This window comes from Paroedura picta, chromosome 2, assembly GCF_049243985.1.
Source record: "Paroedura picta isolate Pp20150507F chromosome 2, Ppicta_v3.0, whole genome shotgun sequence".
In the NCBI taxonomy this organism is placed as follows: Eukaryota; Metazoa; Chordata; class Lepidosauria; order Squamata; family Gekkonidae; genus Paroedura; species Paroedura picta.
In genome coordinates this window covers 36,602,742-36,623,293 of record NC_135370.1, presented here as the reverse complement: position 1 = coordinate 36,623,293, position 20,552 = coordinate 36,602,742, and the positions used below count along the sequence as shown (strand labels likewise).

At 49.9% G+C, this 20,552-nt stretch overlaps 2 protein-coding genes across 6 annotated transcripts in view; both read left to right on the top strand.

Moving 5' to 3' along the window:
• MYO3B (myosin IIIB) overlaps nucleotides 1-12,642 on the top strand; it is a 327,845-nt gene extending 315,203 nt beyond the window's left edge. For 3 of the 5 annotated variants that reach the window (XR_013228040.1, XM_077319758.1, XM_077319760.1), the window contains one exon: nucleotides 12,147-12,642. The gene's annotated coding sequence lies outside the window, so the exon portion shown is untranslated. The remainder of the gene's footprint in view (nucleotides 1-12,146) is intronic. The other 2 variants (XR_013228041.1, XM_077319759.1) reach the window with 1 other exon arrangement.
• A 2,674-nt stretch (nucleotides 12,643-15,316) lies between these two features.
• On the top strand, nucleotides 15,317-19,660 carry SP5 (Sp5 transcription factor). Its single transcript, XM_077319766.1, has 3 exons — nucleotides 15,317-15,581; nucleotides 16,703-17,143; nucleotides 17,814-19,660. Exons 1-3 carry the CDS (start codon nucleotides 15,453-15,455, stop codon nucleotides 18,876-18,878), a joined length of 1,635 nt encoding a protein of 544 aa, XP_077175881.1. The 5' UTR covers nucleotides 15,317-15,452; the 3' UTR covers nucleotides 18,879-19,660.
• The last annotated feature ends 892 nt before the right edge of the window (nucleotides 19,661-20,552 follow it).

Genomic DNA, 20,552 nt, shown 5'->3' with positions numbered 1-20,552 from the left:
CGGAGTGGCTGTTAACTTCTCGTGGCTGCTTCTGACCCTGGGAACCAAAGGGCTTTCCACGTTAATTCCTGTGGCATTGGAAGCTGGGCAGAAACGGTTTCCCTCAGAGGCAGGTTACTAAAGCAAAGGGGTGTTATCAAGAAGCTCTGTCGCCAAGGTTACTTGGCCTGGATCAGTTATAAACCTGCCTTCAAATGGAGTTAATTAATTCTTTCATTCATCTTACTGTGACTCACTTAGGCTTAGGGCTGCCAAATCTCCAGATGATGCCTGGAGCCCTCCCGGAATTACAACTGATCTTCAGGTTACAGAGAGAAATTGGCTGCTTTGGAGGGTGGACCTCATAGCATTGTACTCTACTGAGGTCCCTCCCCATCCCAAATCCCGCCCGGCTCCACCCCCAAAGTCTCCACATATTTTCCGACCCAGAGCTGGCAACCCTAGCCTAATGAGAAAGCAGCCCCCCCCTTTCATTCCTTGGCATCATTTACAAGCAGTGTAAGTTTGACTGGAGGAGCACGAATAATTCAATTAACTCGTTCCCAAGTCTACCCACAGCAGTGCTTTAATAATGTATACCTCCAATCCACAGCTGTTCTGTTTCACACACAGCTACGTGTAATATTTACTTCATCCATAGCTGGGAAGCAGGTTGTGTTATGTTTCAAATACAGGTCTTGACATCATGTTACACCTAATATACCATTTGCTCTTTTTAAAGAAAACTTTAAACGCCGGGCTTTATGCTCGGCGGGGACCAACTTGTTGGTTATCCCTGGCCCCAAGGAAGCCTGCCTGGCCTCTACCAGGGCCAGGGCCTTTTCAGTCCTGGCCCTGACCTGGTGGAACGAGCTCCCGGAAGAGCTGAGGGCCCAGCAGGAATTACCAGCATTCCTCAGGCCCTGTAAAACGGAGCTCTTCCGCCAGGCCTAGGGTGAGGCTGGACGGTGAGGAGGATCAGGCCCCCCCCTATGAAATTTGGCGATAGTGAGTGAGTACTAGTTTCCTCTACCTCCCTGTAGCTGAGGTGGCGGAGACTCGATGATTAGTATTGCCATCTATTGTTGTTATTGTTGTTATTGTTTAATTGGTTATTATAATTTTATGTAATTGTTATGGATTTTAAGGGAGGGGTTTTTATGTGAGCCGCTTCGAGCCTTGGGGGGAGGTGGGATATAAATATAATAATAAATATAATAATAACAAATATAATAATAACAACAACAACAACAACAATGGGTTCAGAGACCAGGGCTCTGAGAGTTCATTTCAGCTCTTTATTGTGACCCTATCTAGATAATACAAGAGGCAAAAACTGATATACAAACAGGAACAAAAGGATCGTCCCGCTGGTGCATGCTATAGGTTAGTTTCGCTTTAAACTGGCTGGATCCGGCAGACAGGATCTAACCAATCACGTGCCTAGGTCACCATCCTGCCTTGGCCCTCAAGCTCAATCCTCGGCAGGTCTACAGACGCAACACAAAGTGCCAAGAACTCTGTGGATGATGTGATGTGATGAGGAGAGGGGTCATTAGCATTCACAGGAGGTGAGTCCCGGGGCTACTGTCCACTTCTGGAAGCTCCGAACACATATATTAAAAAATAGATGGAGAAAATGGCTGATTTGAAAGGTTGATTCTATGGAATTATACTCCTCTTAGGTCTCTTCCCTCCAGGGCTCTACCTTCCCCAAAACCATGCCCATCCAGTTGAACTTAAAAGTGCATAAGGCCCCAAACATAACACTGGGACAATTACTATAGGTTTGTTATTGTTCTCCAGTGTTATGGGTATGCCACATAGTAGAGGGGGTGGAAGGCAGCAGTCCAGGTCCCATTCCTTCCCCCAAAGGGGCTTCCGCAAGCTTCATTCCTGTGGCTACCTTTTATTACAGGCACCCCTCTTGCCTATTAGGGTGGTGAGCAGATGATTGTTTGATGCCATCAGGAAACTGAGTTCCCAGCTCTGGGTTGGGAAATACCCAGAGTCTTTGAGGAGGGCAGGGGGGGATCACTGTGGAGTCTAATGCTATGGAGCCCACCTTCCAAAGCAGCCATTTTCTCCAGGGAAACTGATCTCTGTCACTTGGAGATGAGCTATAATCCCCAGGGATCCCCAGGTCCCACCTGGGACTGGCATCCCTATCAGGAAACCTGATTTGGCCCTGGGCTTCCTGAGAACAGCAAGCCTGGATTTTTATAGTGCCATGTTGATATGTTGCCGCCCAGATGACAACATTTATAAGCTTCTGCCAAGCTGCTTCTGCATCTCTCTTTTGCAGTTTATTTATTGAGCTAGGCTTCACTTCAGCGTCTCCATTCTGTACTGATTTTCCCAGGGACCTTTTCATGTCCACATGATAGCTCCTGCAGGTGAATTTAAGGTGCATAATCCTGGCACCCGGTGTCAGATCTTGGGATGATGGTATAGGAAGCTTTTCTCCAACTCGAGTTTGTTCTGCTTGGTGGTGAACCGCAGTTCTTATCAGGAATGAATTATCTTCCTGCGGGGTTTTACCCTACTGCACAAAATGGTTTGCGGGTTTTTTTTTAAATAACAAATTGCCTCAAGATTAAGACACAGTCAGATCGCTATGAAATGGGTTGATATTTTTTCCAAACTAGTTTTAAAAAAGAAGGCAACTGCAGCTCCTAATGTGCCACTGAGATGATGGCTGGTAGAACGAGAATATTTATATACCACTAGAGAGATACAGATCATTGCCCCAGCTGTTATATTTCTTGCGAGCCTGGGAGCTCTGATGCATGCAGTTCTCTAGGCTCATGCATCTGTTCCCTGCACTGAAATGAATGATGCAGCCCTCGCCAGTATGAGCAATGTGCGTATATCAGAACTCACAGGTTTTACAGGCTATATATTATGTATTTCTGTTTTGTCCATCCATGCTGAGTTCCCTGCACTTTATTTATCTACATGCACCCTTGTCTGTCTCCCCAGTTGGTATCCAGAGTGGATTACTGTATCCTAGTTGCTTTGAGTCTGAGGAAATTGGCAGGATAGAAATGTTTGGATTAAATCAATAAATGCTATATCATCCCCGTCTTTACTGATCCAGAGAAGGCATGTATACAGTCACATGTGAGACACACACTAATAGCTGTTTCAACCGCAAGTGCATATTGTAGGAATCATATAATCATAGAGTTGGAGGGGACCTCCAGGATCATTTAGTCCAACCCCCTGCAGAATGCAAGAAATTAAACTACCTGCCCACCCACAGTGACCCCAGTTCCATGCTCAGAGTCTTAAATGGACATAGTCTCCCATTGGTGAGACATGCAGTGAAATTACCATAGCAGGAGACTCAGAAAGATATAGTAGAATGCGGACCTAAGATTTGGGAGGCCCAGATTAACGTCATTTTATTAAAATTTAATAGCCCGACAAGCCATGCAGCTAAAAATTCAAGAATTCAAAAACCAATAAACAGTAAAACCTACCTCACAGGGTGGTTGTTGATAAAATTAAGGAAAGGGGTATTAGCAAAGTAAATAAATTGCACCTGATGGCATGCAGGCCTACTCAGAAGCCAGATTTCAGATTCAGAGTACCTTTATTGGCATAAAGTCAGAAGCCATTTATTTACTTACTCCGTAGTGAGAGCTGTATAGCCATGCAACTGGAAAGAAAATAAACATTTAATAAGACTTCTAAAATGTTCAATCATTTGGGAATGTGCCTGGTCAACCTCCTTTTTCAAAGCTGGCATCCCTAAATCTCAGTGGAGTACAATGCCACAGAGTCCCCCTCCAAAGCAGCTATTTTCACCTGGGAAGTTGGTCTTTGCAGTTGGCAGTTGAGCAGCAATGGTGGTGGTAGAAGAAGAAGAGGAAGAAGAAGAAGAAGAGTTGGTTCTTATATGCCACTTTTCCCTACCTGAAGGAGGCTCAAAGCGGCTTACAGTCGCCTTCCCTTTCCTCTCCCCAGGGATGTAAGGATGACAACACAGGCTGAGGTGGGGGTGGAGTGGCATTGCTGTATCCCACCTGGGCAATGGGCTTTTGAAATGCAGCTGGGGCAGCCCTCACTGTATTCTTTTGAGGAGGGAAGTTTCCTGGGGGCTATCCAGCCCAGGCAAGGCATCAGTTAAGAGAAAGCGTTGGGCTGCACAAACAGGAAGAATTACCAATTCACCAGATTTGGTAAACCACCAGGCAGGCTGTTGACTCCCTCTTGGCATCAGTTTTTTTCCAGAAAGGATCATCAAAATATCAAGATATCAAAATATCGATCCTATTTTGGACCTCAAGCGCGGTCCTCTGTAAAATGATTAACATTACACTACTAACAAAATAACTTTGTAAATCAAGTGCTAAATTAGAGCATCTGTGTGGTGTAATGGTTAGAGACTTTGGACTGGAACCTGGGAGACCCAAGTTAAAACTCCCCACACATTTGTCATGAAACAAACAGAGTGATCTTGGGCCAGTCATTTTGTTCACCATCTACCTTGTAGGGTTGTGAGGATAGAATGAAGAGCCATGAAAGCAGTGGCTTCTAATATGGAGAGCCAGGTTTGATTCCCCCCTCCTCCACATGCAGCCAGCTGGGAGACCTTGGGCCAGTCACAATCCCGTTAGAGCTCTCTCAGCCCCACCAACCTCATAGGGTGTCTGTTGGAGGGAGGGGAAGGGAAAGGTGATTGGAAGCTGCTACAAGACTCCTTCAGGTAGGAGAAAATGGGGTATAAAAACCAACTCTTCATTGAGGAAGGGCAAGGTAAAAATGGGATGGACAGACATACACCCCAAACCAACGTTTTCAGAGTTGCTAGGTTTCTGTGAAACTTATCAAATTGGCCTCTACAGTACTGTGCTGTGTCTGTTACAAATGTAGTGAACATCCTGGCAGGTACAGAAAAACAAAGTCAAAGAAACATTGTGGTATTATAATAGCCTAACTCCAAAATCCGTTCATAATGCTACTCATACATGGGTGCAACATGATATCTCCTACTAATATTGATCGATCGATCGATTGATATACCACCCTTCTTGGACTTGCCGTATATGGATATGTGTGAAAACATTTTCTAAGCCGCCCCACAACCAATTAGTTGCAGCCTTGGATGTCCTAGAACTGTGTAGGACCTTTGGGAAAGTCAGAATTCAGGCAGCTCCCCTCTGTCCCCGAAGAATTAATCATCTGTGCAGTTTCCTTTCAAAATGTATCCTATGCAAATGCCTTCTAAAATGCTCCATTTGTTGACAAGGTGAGAATCGCTGGGTTGCAACTGTTTGAAGTGGTAATGAGAATGCTAACTTTAAGGCGATTTGCATTCAGGCAAATCCATGCTGTTTCACTGTCCTTAAGTCGCACCAGCAGCTACACAACTATGCAACATGGAGGCTACTGAATAGCAACTGACTATTTGGTGCATGCGTATGCCTGTATACCATGAAAACACTGGCAATAATTTGCTGGAAGGAACAGGGGCGAAAACCACAAGCTGCAGGCCCTGCGGGAGCTTTCAGAGCTCCTGCAAAATGGAGCTCTTCCGCCAGGTCGGGCAGCAAGGAAGATCATGCCCCCCCCCCCATAGGCGTGGCGGTAGCAAATTCTACCTGCACCCTCTATGTACCTTTCCCCTGTAGTAGATAGTACTGGGAGATTTTTAGGACCGGGAGAAGTTTTTTCACCACAGCATCTTTGTTTTATGGGGTCGATTGTATTGTATTGTTGATTATATGTCGGTTTTAAGGGGTTTGTATTGGGGGTTCTACCTGAATGTTGTAACCCGCCTCGAGCCCTCGGGGGGAGGCAGGAAATTAATTGAAATAATAATAATAATAATAATAATAATAATAATAATAATACTGATGATGATGATGATGATGATGATGATGATGATGATGATGATGATGATGATGATAATACGACGTTCTCTTAAGGAACCTGGAAAAAGGTGCAGTTTTCTGGCAACTTCTGGCAACTCTATAGGATTTTCAAGGCAAGAGATGAGCGGGGGAGGGGATTGCCATTACCTCTGGAGAGCAACCCTGGACTTCCTTGATGGACTTTGATCCAGTACTAACCAGGGCTGACCCAGTTTAGCTTCTGATATCGAACAAGATCAGGCTATCCCGGTTAGCCATGCATTTCAGCAGGGTATTTTGCATTCATAAGAGAACATTCTTACTCCTTAACATTTGAGTCCAATGGCACCTTTAAGACCAACAAAGACCGACGTTTTGTTCTGCTACTTCAGACCCACCCGGCTTCCCACTTGAATCTATTCTTACTCATTAACCGTCCTGAATCTTTTTAGGGGAGGCCATAATGAAGTCAATTCACTCAGAATCAGTTTGTTAGCGGTTAACTTGTCAGCAAAATGTTGATGTTTTAAGGCCACCCGGGACTTATTGTAGCACCCACTTTTTAACTTGTTTTTGTTGTTGTTTTAACACATGCCCAATTTAGTCAACCTAGTAGCTTATTTGTTAAGAAAGACTAATTATGCTGCCAGTGGGTTACCCCTTATCTCCGCTCTGAAAGGCACAATATTCTTAATGTGTATTGAACATTCAGAGCACACTCTATCAAAATAAAGAAACAGAGTCGGAAGTGCAGCACAATCCTATGTATTCTAACTCAGAAATAAGTTTTACTGACTTTATTGGTTCAGGAGTGTAGCCATGTTGATCTGAAGCAACACAAGTATCTGCTTGCATATCAAAGCTTGCACCTTGAACAAAACTTTGTTGATCTTAAAGATGCCACTGGATTCAAACTTTGTTCTGACTTTATTGGGATTTACTCACTAGGAAGTGTGGACAGGATCATAACATCAGTCCCAGTGAAGTCGGAGCTAACTTGTTTCTGGATTATGCCTTCAGTCTTTTCCTACTGCTCCTCAGAAATGAGGAATCCCTTTGAACTGGCCACTGTGCTCCTTGCCCTAACAAAGGAAGAAGGTGAGGCAGAATTACGGATGCAAAGCCACACCGCTTCTGAACCCTTTACAAGCCCCACTCAAACACACAACCACCTCTATGGATCCATGCTGCCTCTTGGGGAAATCAGGTCAAGATCCAGAAAGCATGTCCAGTGTGCACCTAAAATTAATCTCCAACATTACCAGTGTAAGGACACCTGCTTTTTAAAAAAACTGCGGTTCTACAGGCAATCTGGAAGTTCTGATCAATGTAGAAGACTGATCCAAGTTGCTGCCGGCTTGATGGTTTTTCAAATACAGAGCTCTGTCCCAATCACTTCTCTGTCCCAAGAGGCTGCGGTGACTTCTTTATATCCGCCAAGCAATATTCTAACTGCAATCCTACGCTGTTCCTCCATTGGATCGCTGCATGAGATTGCACCACCCGCCTGCCCCATTCCTCTACTCCATCTTATGATCTGTAGAGCACGTCTACTCATCTTTGAAGGCAGAGCTACACCGGGTTCTTTCCTGACCATTATCTGGTCATGCTGCTCTCAGAGCGTAGCATTTTTTCCTGACTAATGAGAACAGGACTCTCTTACCTAAATGCACATACGGAGCCCCTCCACTGCCCATAGCTGTATCCATCCATTACCATCAACCAGACTCTACAGCAGGGGTAGTCAAACTGCGGCCCTCCAGATGTCCATGGACTACAATTCCGAGGAGCCCCTGCCAGCAAATGCTGGCAGGGGCTCCTGGGAATTGTAGTCCATGGACATCTGGAGAGCCACAGTTTGACTACCCCTGCTCTACAGCCTGGGTAATGCTGGGACATACCGAAACTTCACAGAGCACCATGCAGACATTTGTTCACATTCTTTGGGACTCTGACGTCACCTGGAGGTGAAGCAAACAAGGAGCGCTGGGCATGATAGCCTGAGTTTTCCTGGGAATGTGTAGATTGCATCATTCTGCCTTGCATTGGGAGTCTTCCGCTCCATTCTTGGAAGGAAGTGCTGTTGATGGGAGGGGAGTATCCAAGAGGGTTTGCTCAGGGAGCGGGGAGGCTGGGTGGTCACCGGAGCTAGGGAGGGTCCCTTAGGATCTCCAGCCAGCGGCTTTTATGGGGCTGCAGAGGGGTTGGCAGAAGGGTATGTTCTGGTTGTCTTGTCTGTCTACAAAGTTGACCGAGGTGTAATTATTTATCAGCTTAGGACTGATCCTGCATTGAGCAGGGAGTTGGACTAGATGGCCTGTATGGCCCCTTCCAACTCTATGATTCTATGATTTGTTTGTTTCCCGCCCTTCCCCGAAGGCTCCGGCTGGGTAACAATAAAAGTTTAACAATCGACATAATACAGTAACAGTAAAATAAGCAATAATTGATATTCAAATATTAAAATGTAGATTACATTCCATTAAAATCAGATTCATCCTAAAACGCTATTTACTTACTTACTTACTTCCAGCCCACCCCTATCAGACCTGCCATCTCAGGGCAGTTCACAACATGAATAAATACAATAAAGTACATTAAAATCTTAAGTCACTAAGAGTTAAAGATAGCCGAATAACTGTAGGTAGCTTCATTGATGTTCTTCTATTAAGGGAGGATGGCGCAATCTATTCAATTTGTGGTAGGTCAGGCCCTTATGTTGGTGACTCATTTGCCAAAAAGGCCTCACTCATAAGCCTGGAGGAAGAGCTTATTACCTGAATCGCGCTTACACATGTGTCTTGTGACACAGGTGTATTAAGCCATGAGGAAATAGCAGAGAGAGACATGACATTTAAGGATCGATTTGCCAGTGCGTATGAGGTGATTATACCCTTAAGAACTCAAAGCAAACAACAGGTAGTTATAATAAAATAATAACCTTTATTGGAAAGAAAATAATAAAAGAAATAGACAAACATTGCACACTAGCAATCTAACGGATAGGAAAATAAAGTGGGTAAAAGGGTTGTAAGTATATTTACCGGTCTTGAAGAGCAGTGAGGAAGAGATACGACACAACCAGCCAGTGGTGTGAAGGGTGTTCTGAATAGGTCCCCATCAGATGCACACTTTGGGCTTGGCAAAGCCACTGTTTATATATGTTCTTGGGAGAGGGAGTACATGACTGAGACCAAGTAAACTTAGGATGGAATTTTCCAGGGGGCAGGCTATTAGAAAAATGTCTCATCTTGGTCAGGAGATTGGCTTTTAATTGGTAACCCATCTTGTCTGGCAGTGTCTAGATGCTTGGGAAGTAATTTCCCTTGGCAGATAGGCGCAGAGTGGATTATAGATAAGAGATTGAGAATCTTGCCCAGGAAGCTTTTAGGCAAACAGAACTCTGCCAGACCCCTTGCTCAGCAAATACAATGGAGTGGGGGGGGGGGTCAGTGAGAGGTGAGCTGGACATGTCTTGAATTGAAGCTGCTATGTCAAACCTGTGACAGGGGAGGTAGAGTCTGGTTGTGGCAGACTTTAACAGTGCTTTGCTTGGCATAAGCCTAGACGATGAGTACCGCTGGTTGTTTATAACAGCATGCCAACCCGTAGGGCAGTGTCCTGCCATCCTTAACAAGCTCTATCTTACAGTCCCTACAGAACTGTGATAGTTCCATTAGGGCCCTGATGTTATTTGGGATCTCATTCCACCCTGGTTGAGGCCAGTTGGATTTCTTTAAGGCCAGAGACTATCAGACGATCTGTGTACGCTAAGCGCAGTGTCCTCAGAGAGACATATTCAGATGGCGATCCCTAAGATACATCAGGTCTGAAGCGTGTGTGGCCTTAAAGGTTAAAAGCAATACTTTGAAGCAAACCTGGGAGCCAGTGCAGCTGGGCAATACCAGTTTTACGTGGGCCCTCCACAGTGTTCTAGTGAGGACCTGTGCAGCAGCAGTTTGGACCAGTTGTAATTTCCAAATTAGAGTCAAGGGTAGGCCCATATAGTGCGAGTTACAGTAATCTAGTCTCGAAGTTACCATCGCATGGATCACTGTGGCTAGATGTTCAGGGGCAGGCAGGGCACTAATAGCTTGGCCTGACAAAGATGGAAAAACGTCTACCTTGCTACTCTGGTAACTTCAGCCTCCATAGATAAAGAGGCATCAAAATCATGCCCAAATTCTGGACGGTCAGTGAAGTTGACAGTTGCGGTCTGTTCAGGGCAGACGTGCTTCCTGACGTGACCCTTTCCTTGGATCCCCAGGGAGGCTGGCCAGTTCTCTTGTCCTTGCTTTCCCAGCCACAGGCTCGCCATCTTTAAAGGGTTCAACTTCAGGCAACAACCTTTGACCCACTCCACTATCTTCTCAAAACACCCAGCCAACATGTCCGGAGGAGCATCTGATCAGCCATCTATTTGGAGATAGAGCTGGGTGTCATCCGCTTATTGGTGACACCCAAGCCAATAACGCCAGATCACATTGGCAAGCAGTTGCATATAGATGTTAAATAATGTCAGGGAGAACACCACCCCCTTTGGGACTCCACACTGGAGTTGGCAGAGGTTCAGTCGATTCTTCCGGATTGTGACCCTTGCCCCTGGAGAAAGGAGGTAACCCACTGATGGGCTTTCCCCCGTGTTCCCCCTTTGACGAAGCAGAGAGCAAGAGGTTCTTGTTTTACCATGTCAAACACTGCTGTAAGATCTAACAATACAAGCAGCGTTGACCCACCTCAGTCCAGGTATCTCCGGAGATTATCCTCTAGCAAGAGGGGGCATATAAGCATGGGGTGAATTGACTGATGTTTGAGGCCAGAATTTTGGTATATAATAACAGCAACTTGATTTTTCTAACCCACCCTTCCCGGCCAGGTAACATCAAATAATAAAATACAATCATAAATAGGTTAAAAGCACATTTGTTTAAATTAATTAAAACAATCTTTACTATACAGCTGCCTCATTAGATTTCAACCTCTGAGGGGGTTTTGTTCATAGGTGGATGGACCTCCCTTCTGTATTCCTGCAGGTGTTTCTCCAGGGAGGCCAGCCAATTTGGCATTATAGATGTTGTGCTCCCAACCTCAAACCACAGTCTTGGCAGAACAGCTGTTTTACAGGCCCAGCAGAACTGTCCCAGATGCCGCAGGGCCCTGATCTCATCAAACCAACTGAGTTTAACCTCTTTGGGGTCGGGGAGCAGGAATTTGAGCAGGATTTTGCTTGCTGAATCTTACCCTTCTTTGGGGGGGGGGAGGCATAGTGGAGGAGGCAGTATGCACAGCCCCAGTCTCATGTCTTGGGGGCTCCAAATAAAGTTGTAACTTGCCCCTCCCCATTCCATCATTCTCATGTAAGGATCATTGGGGGGGAATTTGAACCTGGGTCACCTAGATGCTTTGATAATCGATTTTTAAACAATTTTAAATTATCTTAATTTTATATTTGTGGTTTAATTGAATTAAACCACCCCAAGACGGTATTACTGAGAGGGGCAGTATATAAATCTCCAAATAAGTAAGTAAATAGAGCCTTGTTCTGATATTTTGAAAACCAAACAGAAAGGATTTCTACCACCACCACTACCACAATATAGACACTATGAGTGTCCTGCATAGTGCAGGGGTTGTACTAGATGACCCATAAGGTCCCTTCGAACTCTATGATTCTATGATGGAAGGGTCTAGGAAATGCATGTTCAAATCCTCCCCCTACCCAACCCTACACCACCATGAAGGTTGCTGGGTGATATTTTGCTAGCCATTCTTAGCCCCTCCTACCACATGGGGCTGAGCATTTCCCTGGGTTCCTTGGAGAAAGGATTTTCTTTTTCTAAATTTACTAAATATAATATTTTCTAAATATAATAAATAAATACTTAATAGAGGCTTGGGGTGGGAAGGCAGGCTGATATAGCCCATTCTCACCAGATCTGGGGAACTAAGCAGCATCAGTACTTGGAAGAGGGGCCACCAAGGAAGTCTCTGCAGAGGAAGGCCACAACAAGCCACCTCTGCTTCTCCTTTGCCTTGAAATCCCCTTGTCCAGGTTGCCATAAGTTGACTGAGACTTGACAGCACTTCACACACACAAATAGTTTGGGGTCTGCGTGCCCTGACTGGGGATAATTTAATAAAAAATCTCTCCCACAGGCTCTTGCCCTTCCTTCACCTGCAGGCCAGGTAGCCTCCTCTCAGCCCTAGAGGCCGCTTTCCTTGCTCCCTCTCACCCTTGCAGGCTCTTGCGCTGTCCAGCTTTGCCCCAGGAAAAAGTAACCATTTCTTTGCCTTTTCTCCCCCCAGGTTACCGCTGTTCCTCTTTCCCTACAGGATATAGAAAAAATATTGGGGCTGGGGGAGAAGAAGAGAGCTTGACCACCACAGGATGAAATCTGCACCCAACTCCATCTCTGACCTGCTTCTGACTGGGCAAATTTGGCCCTGAGATCTGACTCCTATCCCCCAACTGCTCTCATCGGCTCTGCTCCAGTTGAAGTTTCTACACATGGTTTTTCCTCTCTGGGGCCAAACTGGAAGAGGGACGGACCCCCTAGGTCTCTCTTCTGCAGCTGCTGATCTGTCCTAAGACATCTTGAGCTTCAGGTGATGCCCGGACTCTTCTGGATGTTGTTTTTCTGGACTCCACGTTGGTTTTATTTAATGCCTCTCTGGGACTTCCTTTGTAATATTTTTTTCAAGCTCTTTGGTATCTCCTTCCCGTCTTTTGTGTCATGTTTGGATTGGTTTTTGGCCTTGACTTTCCTGCACATCTCCTAATAAATGAAAATAAATTTGTGAAATAAAGACACATTGAGCTTAGAATGCAGGCTTTCTCAACCAGGGTTTTGTGAAACCCTGGGGTTTCTTGACAGCCTTGGAAGGGTTTCCTGGATGGGTGGGAGTTGGTTAATTTTTTATATAGTTTTAGAATCATAGAATCATAGACTCATAGAGTTGGAAGGGGCCATACAGGCCATCTAGTCCAACCCCCTGCTCAACGCAGGATCAGCCCTAAGCATCCTAAAGCATCCAAGAAAAGTGTGTATCCAACCTTTGCTTTTAAAATTTGTAAAACATTTATTGGGTGGTATGACTGCATATGGTCATGTCGACCTGTTTGCCCCTCCCAAAACACTCAGTGATGGGCCTTTAGGGGGTGGGAAGGGGAGGGCCTCAGGTAGGCATGTCCACAGCTATATTTCCCAACCATATTCTGCACAATTGTGCCACTTCTGGGGTTTCTCGAAGCCTGAAGAATGTTTCAGGGGTTTCTCAAGGGTAACAAAAGTTGAAACAGACTGTTCTAATGTATTCTCTGGTTTTAAAAATAACTGCAAAGCAACTTTTGGACATACACTGCACTAAAGAATCAAGTTCTGGATCTAGGAATGAACCTGCTTTTCTCCCCACGCTAATTTAAAAGGGAACAAATAATTGTCTCCCTGAAGCTGGTGTCTTGTGCTCAGTAGGGCACGATCCAAAAACAGGGTTCAAAAAATGTTTCCTCCACTAACACTGTCATACATGGCTCCAGTTCAGGGCTGTGCAGGCTTATTTGGCATTCAGTCCCACGGGTTTCAAAGTTTTTCTCAAAACTTCCCTTGCAGCCATTTGCAAAGGAAGAAAAAGGCTCATTGCAAGTTCTGCAGTCCTGTGTAGAAGCAAGTCCCGCTTACTTCTAGGTAAGTTTGCATAAGGCTGTGGGGGCACCTTGTGTGAAGAGACACCAGGGAAATCAGTGACTATGCAAATCACAGGCCTTAAACCTCATACTTCCAAGCAGCCTCCTTGCCACCAATGGGATTTAGAACAAAAACATCTCAGGATCTAAGTCAGGTATTCTCAACCAGGGTTTCTATACAGCCCTGGAAGGGTTTCCTGAATGGCAGAAAGCTAATTAATTTTTTTAAATGTTTTTAAAATTGTTAAACATTTATTGTGATATGACCATCATGTCAATACTCCCCACCTTCCAAAATGACCAATGATTGGCCAGGAGGGGGTGGAAAGGGGGGGGGGGTTCATCATCTCCAAAGTCTCCAGGTATTTCCCAACCCAGAGCTGGTGACCCTACACCCTGTGCTGTGTGCTTTTGGCTGGGCCTAATAAAAAGCACCAGGTGGCTTCATTGAGGTTGGGTGGTTTGCATGGAGCGCAGAGACCGCGGAATCCCTGGCCCTCTGCTCCTTGCCAAGCAACGCACAAACACAGCGCGGCCTTCCCTCGGCCACTCCGCGCAGGGTTAGGATGAGGCCTGAAGAGGAGGCCACCTCGCGCTCTCCCCTCACCAAGTCAAGTCGGGGCAGGGAATGGCTGGTGATGGACGGGAGGCCAGACCTCCCCAGGCTTCAGCATCTTTCTGACGGCCTCCCCGCAACCACCCGGCAGCTCCGCCGCCCCCCCCTCCGCCAGGAACTGCAGCAGAGGCTCAGAGCACTCCCGCAAGGACCAGGCCCTCATCGGCCACCTTCGGTGGGCAGGGGGGATGGATCCTGAAGTGAGGTGGGGCGGCCTTGTTTCGGAGGGGCTTTACTGCACCAACCAGCAGGAAAATCTGCTTCCAAAGTGCATTGGATCTGGCATGAGTGTGCAGAAGCCGACTTAGGGCCTCAGGAGGCGGCATCGCTGGATTTTAGATGAGTCCATGTGGTGTGCCGGGCTAATATGTGGGAGACTCGGGTTTGAATGACGGCTTGAAAGCTTTCCAGGTGATCTTGGGCCAGCCACATTTTTTCTGCCCAGCCTACCTCACAGGGTTGTGAGGATCAACTAGAGCTCCATGTAAGCCGCTTGGGGGCTTCCCTTGGTAGGATAAGGGGGGGCGGGGAGTAAAGGCAAATAACTATCTCGAGATGCGGAGCGAAGCCGCCTGGGGCGTGCGGGCGAGTTTTCCCGCGGGGTTGTCCACTTTTCCAGGGGCGCCCGCGTGGAACGGCCCTCCCTGGCGCACCGTGACATTCGACGGGAGGGTGGGCGGCATGCAGGAGGCTGCCGAGGCGAGGCCGGAGGAGGAGGTGCGGCTGCAAATCCGAGCTGAGCCCGGTGCGGGACCGATGGCCTTTTCCTCTTCTTCTTCTTCCCGCTGCGTCCTCCTCCCTGGGTTAAGCGGCGGCGACGAGGAGGCCCGAAGCGCCGGCCTCTGGCTCCCTCCCCCGCAGTGTGGGTGTGCGGCGGCGGCGTCAGAGCCCTGGGGGTCCCCTTCCCAGATGGAGCCGTGGGAGAGGACGCGGCCCTCTAATCCCCTCAAAGCGGCCGAGGCCCTGCGAGCCCTTGGGCAGCCGTGGAGAGGCCGCGGCTTGTTTGCACAGGGAGGCCGGATAAAGCGCTCTCCGTGGCGGGCGTTTAAGGAGGCTTCGGCGGGAACAATGGCGAGGCGGCCGGCGCTGGGCGGCTCGGGTTACCTGGGGGAAAGTTACTGCCGTGGCCGCCCCGGCGGGGAAAGGCGCGGCCGCCTCGACCCCCCTTCCGGAGGCCCTCCTGGGAAGCCCCCTGCCCGCCTTGCCCCGCCGACCCGGAGGCGCCCCGAGAGGCGAGGCGGCCCTTTGGCCTCTGCGGCCTGGAAGGCGGCCAGACAGTCGCCCGGGAGCGTCTCCGCCCGGCTTCGTTGCTATGAGAAAGCCCGCGTCGGGGGCAGCGCCTCTTTTTGATTTGGCTGGATCGGCCCGGCCACAAGAAGAGCCGGACGCCACTCTTCTCCGGGCTTCTCTCGTCACGCCAGGAGCGCTTGGAGCAAGAAGGGTCTGTGCCCCGCTCCGCTTCCCAACTTGCTTTTTTTGGGGGGGGGAGAGACTTCGGGCGGCCGAAAGGGGCCTAAAAAGAAGACCACCGCCTTAAAACACCAAGGGCCACTGAGCACCTCCCGGGGGTGGGGGTGGGGGTGGGATGGGGTGTCCCGCGGTGCGGTGAGCAGCGTTTGGCCCCGAGGGCTGAAGGGAGAAGGCTCCCAAACAATCGTTGAAATCTGGTGCGGATTTCCTGATCAGAAGCGTTTCCACTGAAAGTTTTAATTTTCAGAACTCTTGCCTTCTTTGGGAAGGCTTCTTGGGTAGGGTTGGAAGGCGTTTCCATGAAGGTCTAAAAATAAAGGTATTTAAGGGGCGGGGAGAAGGGGATCCTCAGCCGCGTTTCTTAAAATCCCCGCGATTTTGGATATTACATTGAGGGGCGGGAGCAGAGGCGGGGGGGGGCAGATGGATACTGTTTGCAGCAGAGCCGATCAAAGCATCGCCTAGGCTGGAACGCCCAAGCTCAAGATGACAGACAGACCAGGAAAGGGGGGGGGGGGGGACGGGACGAAGAATAAGCTTTTTGGTGGCCTCAAATGGGTAGCCGTGTTGGTCTGAAGTCGCACAATAGAATCAGAGTCCAGTAGCACCTTTAAGACCAACAAAGATTTATTCAGCACGTCAGCTTTCGAGTGCAAGCACTCTTAGACGTTTGTGAAGGATCCCTTCCTTGGAATTCTCTCTGGCTTCGGGGAAATCTCGGACCCTAAGTATAAAAAGTTTGGCAGTTTAAATGGGGGTGAGGCAAGCCCGGGAGTGAGGGGTCTTCGGGTTTGAGCCCCGCCCACTGAGGCACGAGATCCGGCTGAAGATGTTCCTGGAAATTACAATTGCCAGTTCTGGAAATCTTTCAACCGCGATATACTTTTTATAAGTTATTTTTAAGCAAGGGAATGAAGGGGGGGGGCGAAAAGGCAAGGTCTGGCGCATCGAGCGCCGGGGTCTCCGGGCGGTGAGGGGCCCTTTGATCAAGAAAATCCAATTATTTGTGTATATACATTTCCCACATAGTGATTACTTCATTAATTGTCCCGCCTTTATCTCCTCCCTTCCCATCCCCCCCTTAATAATCAGCTCTTTTATCCAGACCAACAAACACACCATAGGAGCTTTGTGGATTCAAAGGATTTGCTTTCGCTTCTGAAAGAGCCGCTATTCTTTGATGATTGGGCCGCGGCAAACTTCAAAGCCGTAAATCTTCCTTCTGACTGGCTGGCGGCCCAGCAAAGTCCTTATCAAATTCTTGGAGGTGATCCTCGCCCTAGTCAGACAGTCCGCCGAGATTGCGTAGCGCCCGGGCTCCTTGAGGAGGCGGTGGGGGCGGACGGACGGAGGGAGGGGGCGCAAAGGTGTTGGGGGGAAGCAGCAAAAAGAAGTAAGCTGGGCAGTTTCTCGGCTTCCCGGGAGCGACTCCATGCCGCGCCATCGCCCCGGCGGCCTCCTCTCCCTCCGGGCGCGGTAGCCATGGCCGCGGTGGCCGTCCTCCGGAGCGATCCCTTGCAAGCCTTTCTCCAGGTCAGTGGCCGGTTCAGCTCGGGCCGCGGGGAGGGAGAGGCCGGGGCGGCGCGGGCGGGATCCGAGGGGCGGGAGGCGGCCGATCGGGGCCAGGCTCGCCCGAGGAGGGTGCCAAAAGTGGCCACGTGAGTCCCTTAGGAAGGAGCATCGCCGGCACCGAAGGCTTGCGGGTGGGCTGGTGTCCCCAAAGGAACTTCCCCGGGGAGGCTCCTAGCCCGCGTCTACTTCAAGCGACGCGCCCCTGCCGACCCAAATTTCCCTGCTCGGCAAGCACCAAAGCCCCATCTCCAAAGTACAGTTCAAAGATCGGGATAATCCCAGCAAACCCCGGGTGGGGGGTCGGAGCATCGGCGCCTTGCCTGCTGTCCAGGGCGAGCCTGGAAGGGGATTCGGGGGGGGGGAGCAATTGGGGCTGCTTGGCACGTCGGGGGAGGGGGCGTAGGCGATGCTGGTTCCGCGCATCCCTCGTGGGCGGGTGGAGGCGCCTGGTTTTCGGGGAACTTGCCCGCCCACGTGCTCGGCAACTGGTGCCGCTTTGTGACTCCCCGCCAACTTTTCGGGTGGGGTGTGCGTGTGTGTGTCTGTGTGTGAGACTCCTGGGCGGGGAGGGAAGCGGGAGTGGGCGCAGGCGACGGTGGTAACAGTGTCTCTTCCCTCCCGCCGGCCGCAGGATCGCACCCCGAGCGCCTCCCCAGACTTGGCCAAGCACTCGCCGCTGGCTCTGCTGGCCGCCACCTGCAGCCGCATCGGGCAGCCGGGCGCGCCGTCGGACTTCCTGCAGGTCTCGTACGAGCCGGGCCTGGGCTCGCCGTCCAGGATCTTCCACCCGTGGAGCAGCGAGATGCCCGCGCAGTCGCCCGGCGCGCCGCCCCCCCTGGGCCTCACCCCGCAGCCGGCCTTCGGGGCTGGCCACGAGCTGCCGCTGACGCCGCCGGCCGACCCGTCGTACCCCTACGAGTTCTCGCCCGTCAAGATGCTGCCGCCGCCGGCCATGGGCGCGCTGCCCTCCGGCTGCCCGCCGCCGCCCTACGTGCCCTACGCCGCCCCCGCGGCCCTGCCTCCGGGCTACTCCGGCCTGCTGCCCCCGCCGCCCGCGCCCCAGCCCTGCCGACAGCTGTCGCCCGCCACGCCGGCGCCCGACGACCTGCCGTGGTGGAGCATCCAGCAGGCGGCGCCGGGCCCGGGCGCCTGCGCACACCGCTTCGCGCCAGGCGGCTTGCAACGCGGCCTGGTCTTGGCGCCGTCGGAGCTGGCCCAGTACCAGACGCAGCTGGCCGCCCTGCTCCACCCCAAGGCGCCCCTGGCGGCCACCGCCCGCAGGTGCCGCCGCTGCCGCTGCCCCAATTGTCAGGCGGCGGCCGGTGGGGGGGCGCCCGACGGCGCGGCCGAGCCGGGCAAGAAGAAGCAGCACGTGTGCCACCTGCCCGGCTGCGGCAAGGTGTACGGCAAGACGTCGCACCTGAAGGCGCACCTGCGCTGGCACACGGGCGAGCGGCCCTTCGTGTGCAACTGGCTCTTCTGCGGCAAGAGCTTCACGCGCTCCGACGAGCTCCAGCGGCACCTGCGGACTCACACCGGCGAGAAGCGCTTCGGCTGCGGGGAGTGTGGCAAGCGCTTCATGCGCAGCGACCACCTGGCCAAGCACGTCAAGACCCACCAGAACAAGCGGCTCAAGGCCGCGGCGGGCGGCCACGCCTGCGCCGTCAAGAGGGAGGAGACCCGGGACCTGCTGTGACCCTCGGGCGCCTTGGGATTAGCGTGCGCCCCCTCGACCTGGCCCGGGAAGGAGGAGGGCTTGGCTGGCCTGGAAACTCTCCTTGCAAAGAGGGAGCGGGGAAGCGCCGTCTGGGGGAGCAGAGGCAGAACCCCGGCACTGAGGTCTTCCAGTGGGCAGGATTTCCTCCCCCTCCCCTTTGGGCTGATGCACCTCCAGGACCCCCACTTTTTGGTGTTTTGTATGGATTTCCATTCAACTGAGGCGATGGCTCCTTTGGAACTCTTTTCTATGCCGGAAGATGGAGCGTCTTCAAGTACAGCATTGAAGCCTTTTTGATAATTTGGAACTCAGAGCAGATTTGGAAAGGGGGCCCAGTATGGAGCTCTGGGACCAGGGTACACTCCCATTTTGTGGGGGAGGCTCTGGAGTGAACCATCAGGATTTCCCAAAAGAGGAGAACTACAGTGCCGGAGTTTCACAGGGATTGCTTGGCCCGACAGACAGACTAGGTTGCTGTATTAAAGGAAAACAACAGTATTTGATCACGGAGGGTCTGGCTTCTCTCCTTACTGTTGTCCTGAATATTACGGTTTTGTCTATCTCCAGGGGAAACCGCCCACTTTTTGTGTACAGCTTATTTAATAGCCTTGTTTGAACTTTTAAAAACTTTCTTCTTTTCTTTTTTCTTTGGCTTTGGCTCCTGCATGATATGTTTCTGTAAAGTGACCTTCAACTGCAGCGGGAAATAAATGCATTAACACTGGGGTCACAACAGGGAGATCCCACAGAGTTGGCTTTCATTTGATCTTTACTTCCTTCTTGAAGGCTTTACAAAACACCCCTCTGTCTGAAGTGTGTGTGGGGGGGGGGTGTCCGTGTTTAAGTGTTTCCTTGCCTGACCAAATAACACTCCTGTTTGTTTGATGAGTACCCCAATTCAGGGGTAGTCGACCTGTGGTCCTCCAGATGTCCATGGACTACAATTCCCATGAGCCCCTGCCAGCGTTTGCTGGCAGGGGCTCATGGGAATTGTAGTCCATGGACATCTGGAGGACCACAGGTTGACTACCCCTAGTTTAAATCACAAATGTCAACTGGTCTGTTTTCTCACTTTTCCCACTGCAATGCAAAGTTTATTGCATTTCCTGACATTGTTGATGGGGAGTGGGGATTAATTTCTTGGCCTCGTAATTTCGAGATAGCTTCTTTTATCGAATAAGGCTGTTACTGGAACAGTGCCACCAATTTATTAGTTGCATCTCAAGTTGGTACAATGTTTTGCTGGGTAAATGAAGTCAGTAAGTGAAATTTACCTGGGTCTTGCACGGAAATGGGGAACAGATGCAAATTATATTAGCACCTTACATGGGAAAGGTGTTCATTTTGAAGACTCAAAATCGAGGACACTTTCTTTGTTGTAAATCTATCCCAAGCCTGCTTGCAGGGAGGGGCATTATGAAAATCAAATGATAAATAAATAAATTTGGTCCACACTAAAGTTGGTGGAAAAAAGACATATCTTGCAAACTGATGTGATAGCACTTTTCTACCAGTTTCTTGTATCCTCTGGGTGTAATATACTACACTGATCCACTTTTTAATTGTTCTTTGTTATTTGCCAAGTATTAAATTAGGGGAGGATGGAAAGGGGGAAAGGAAACTTTTGTTCTCCCTTAACCAGTGCCAAAGTTT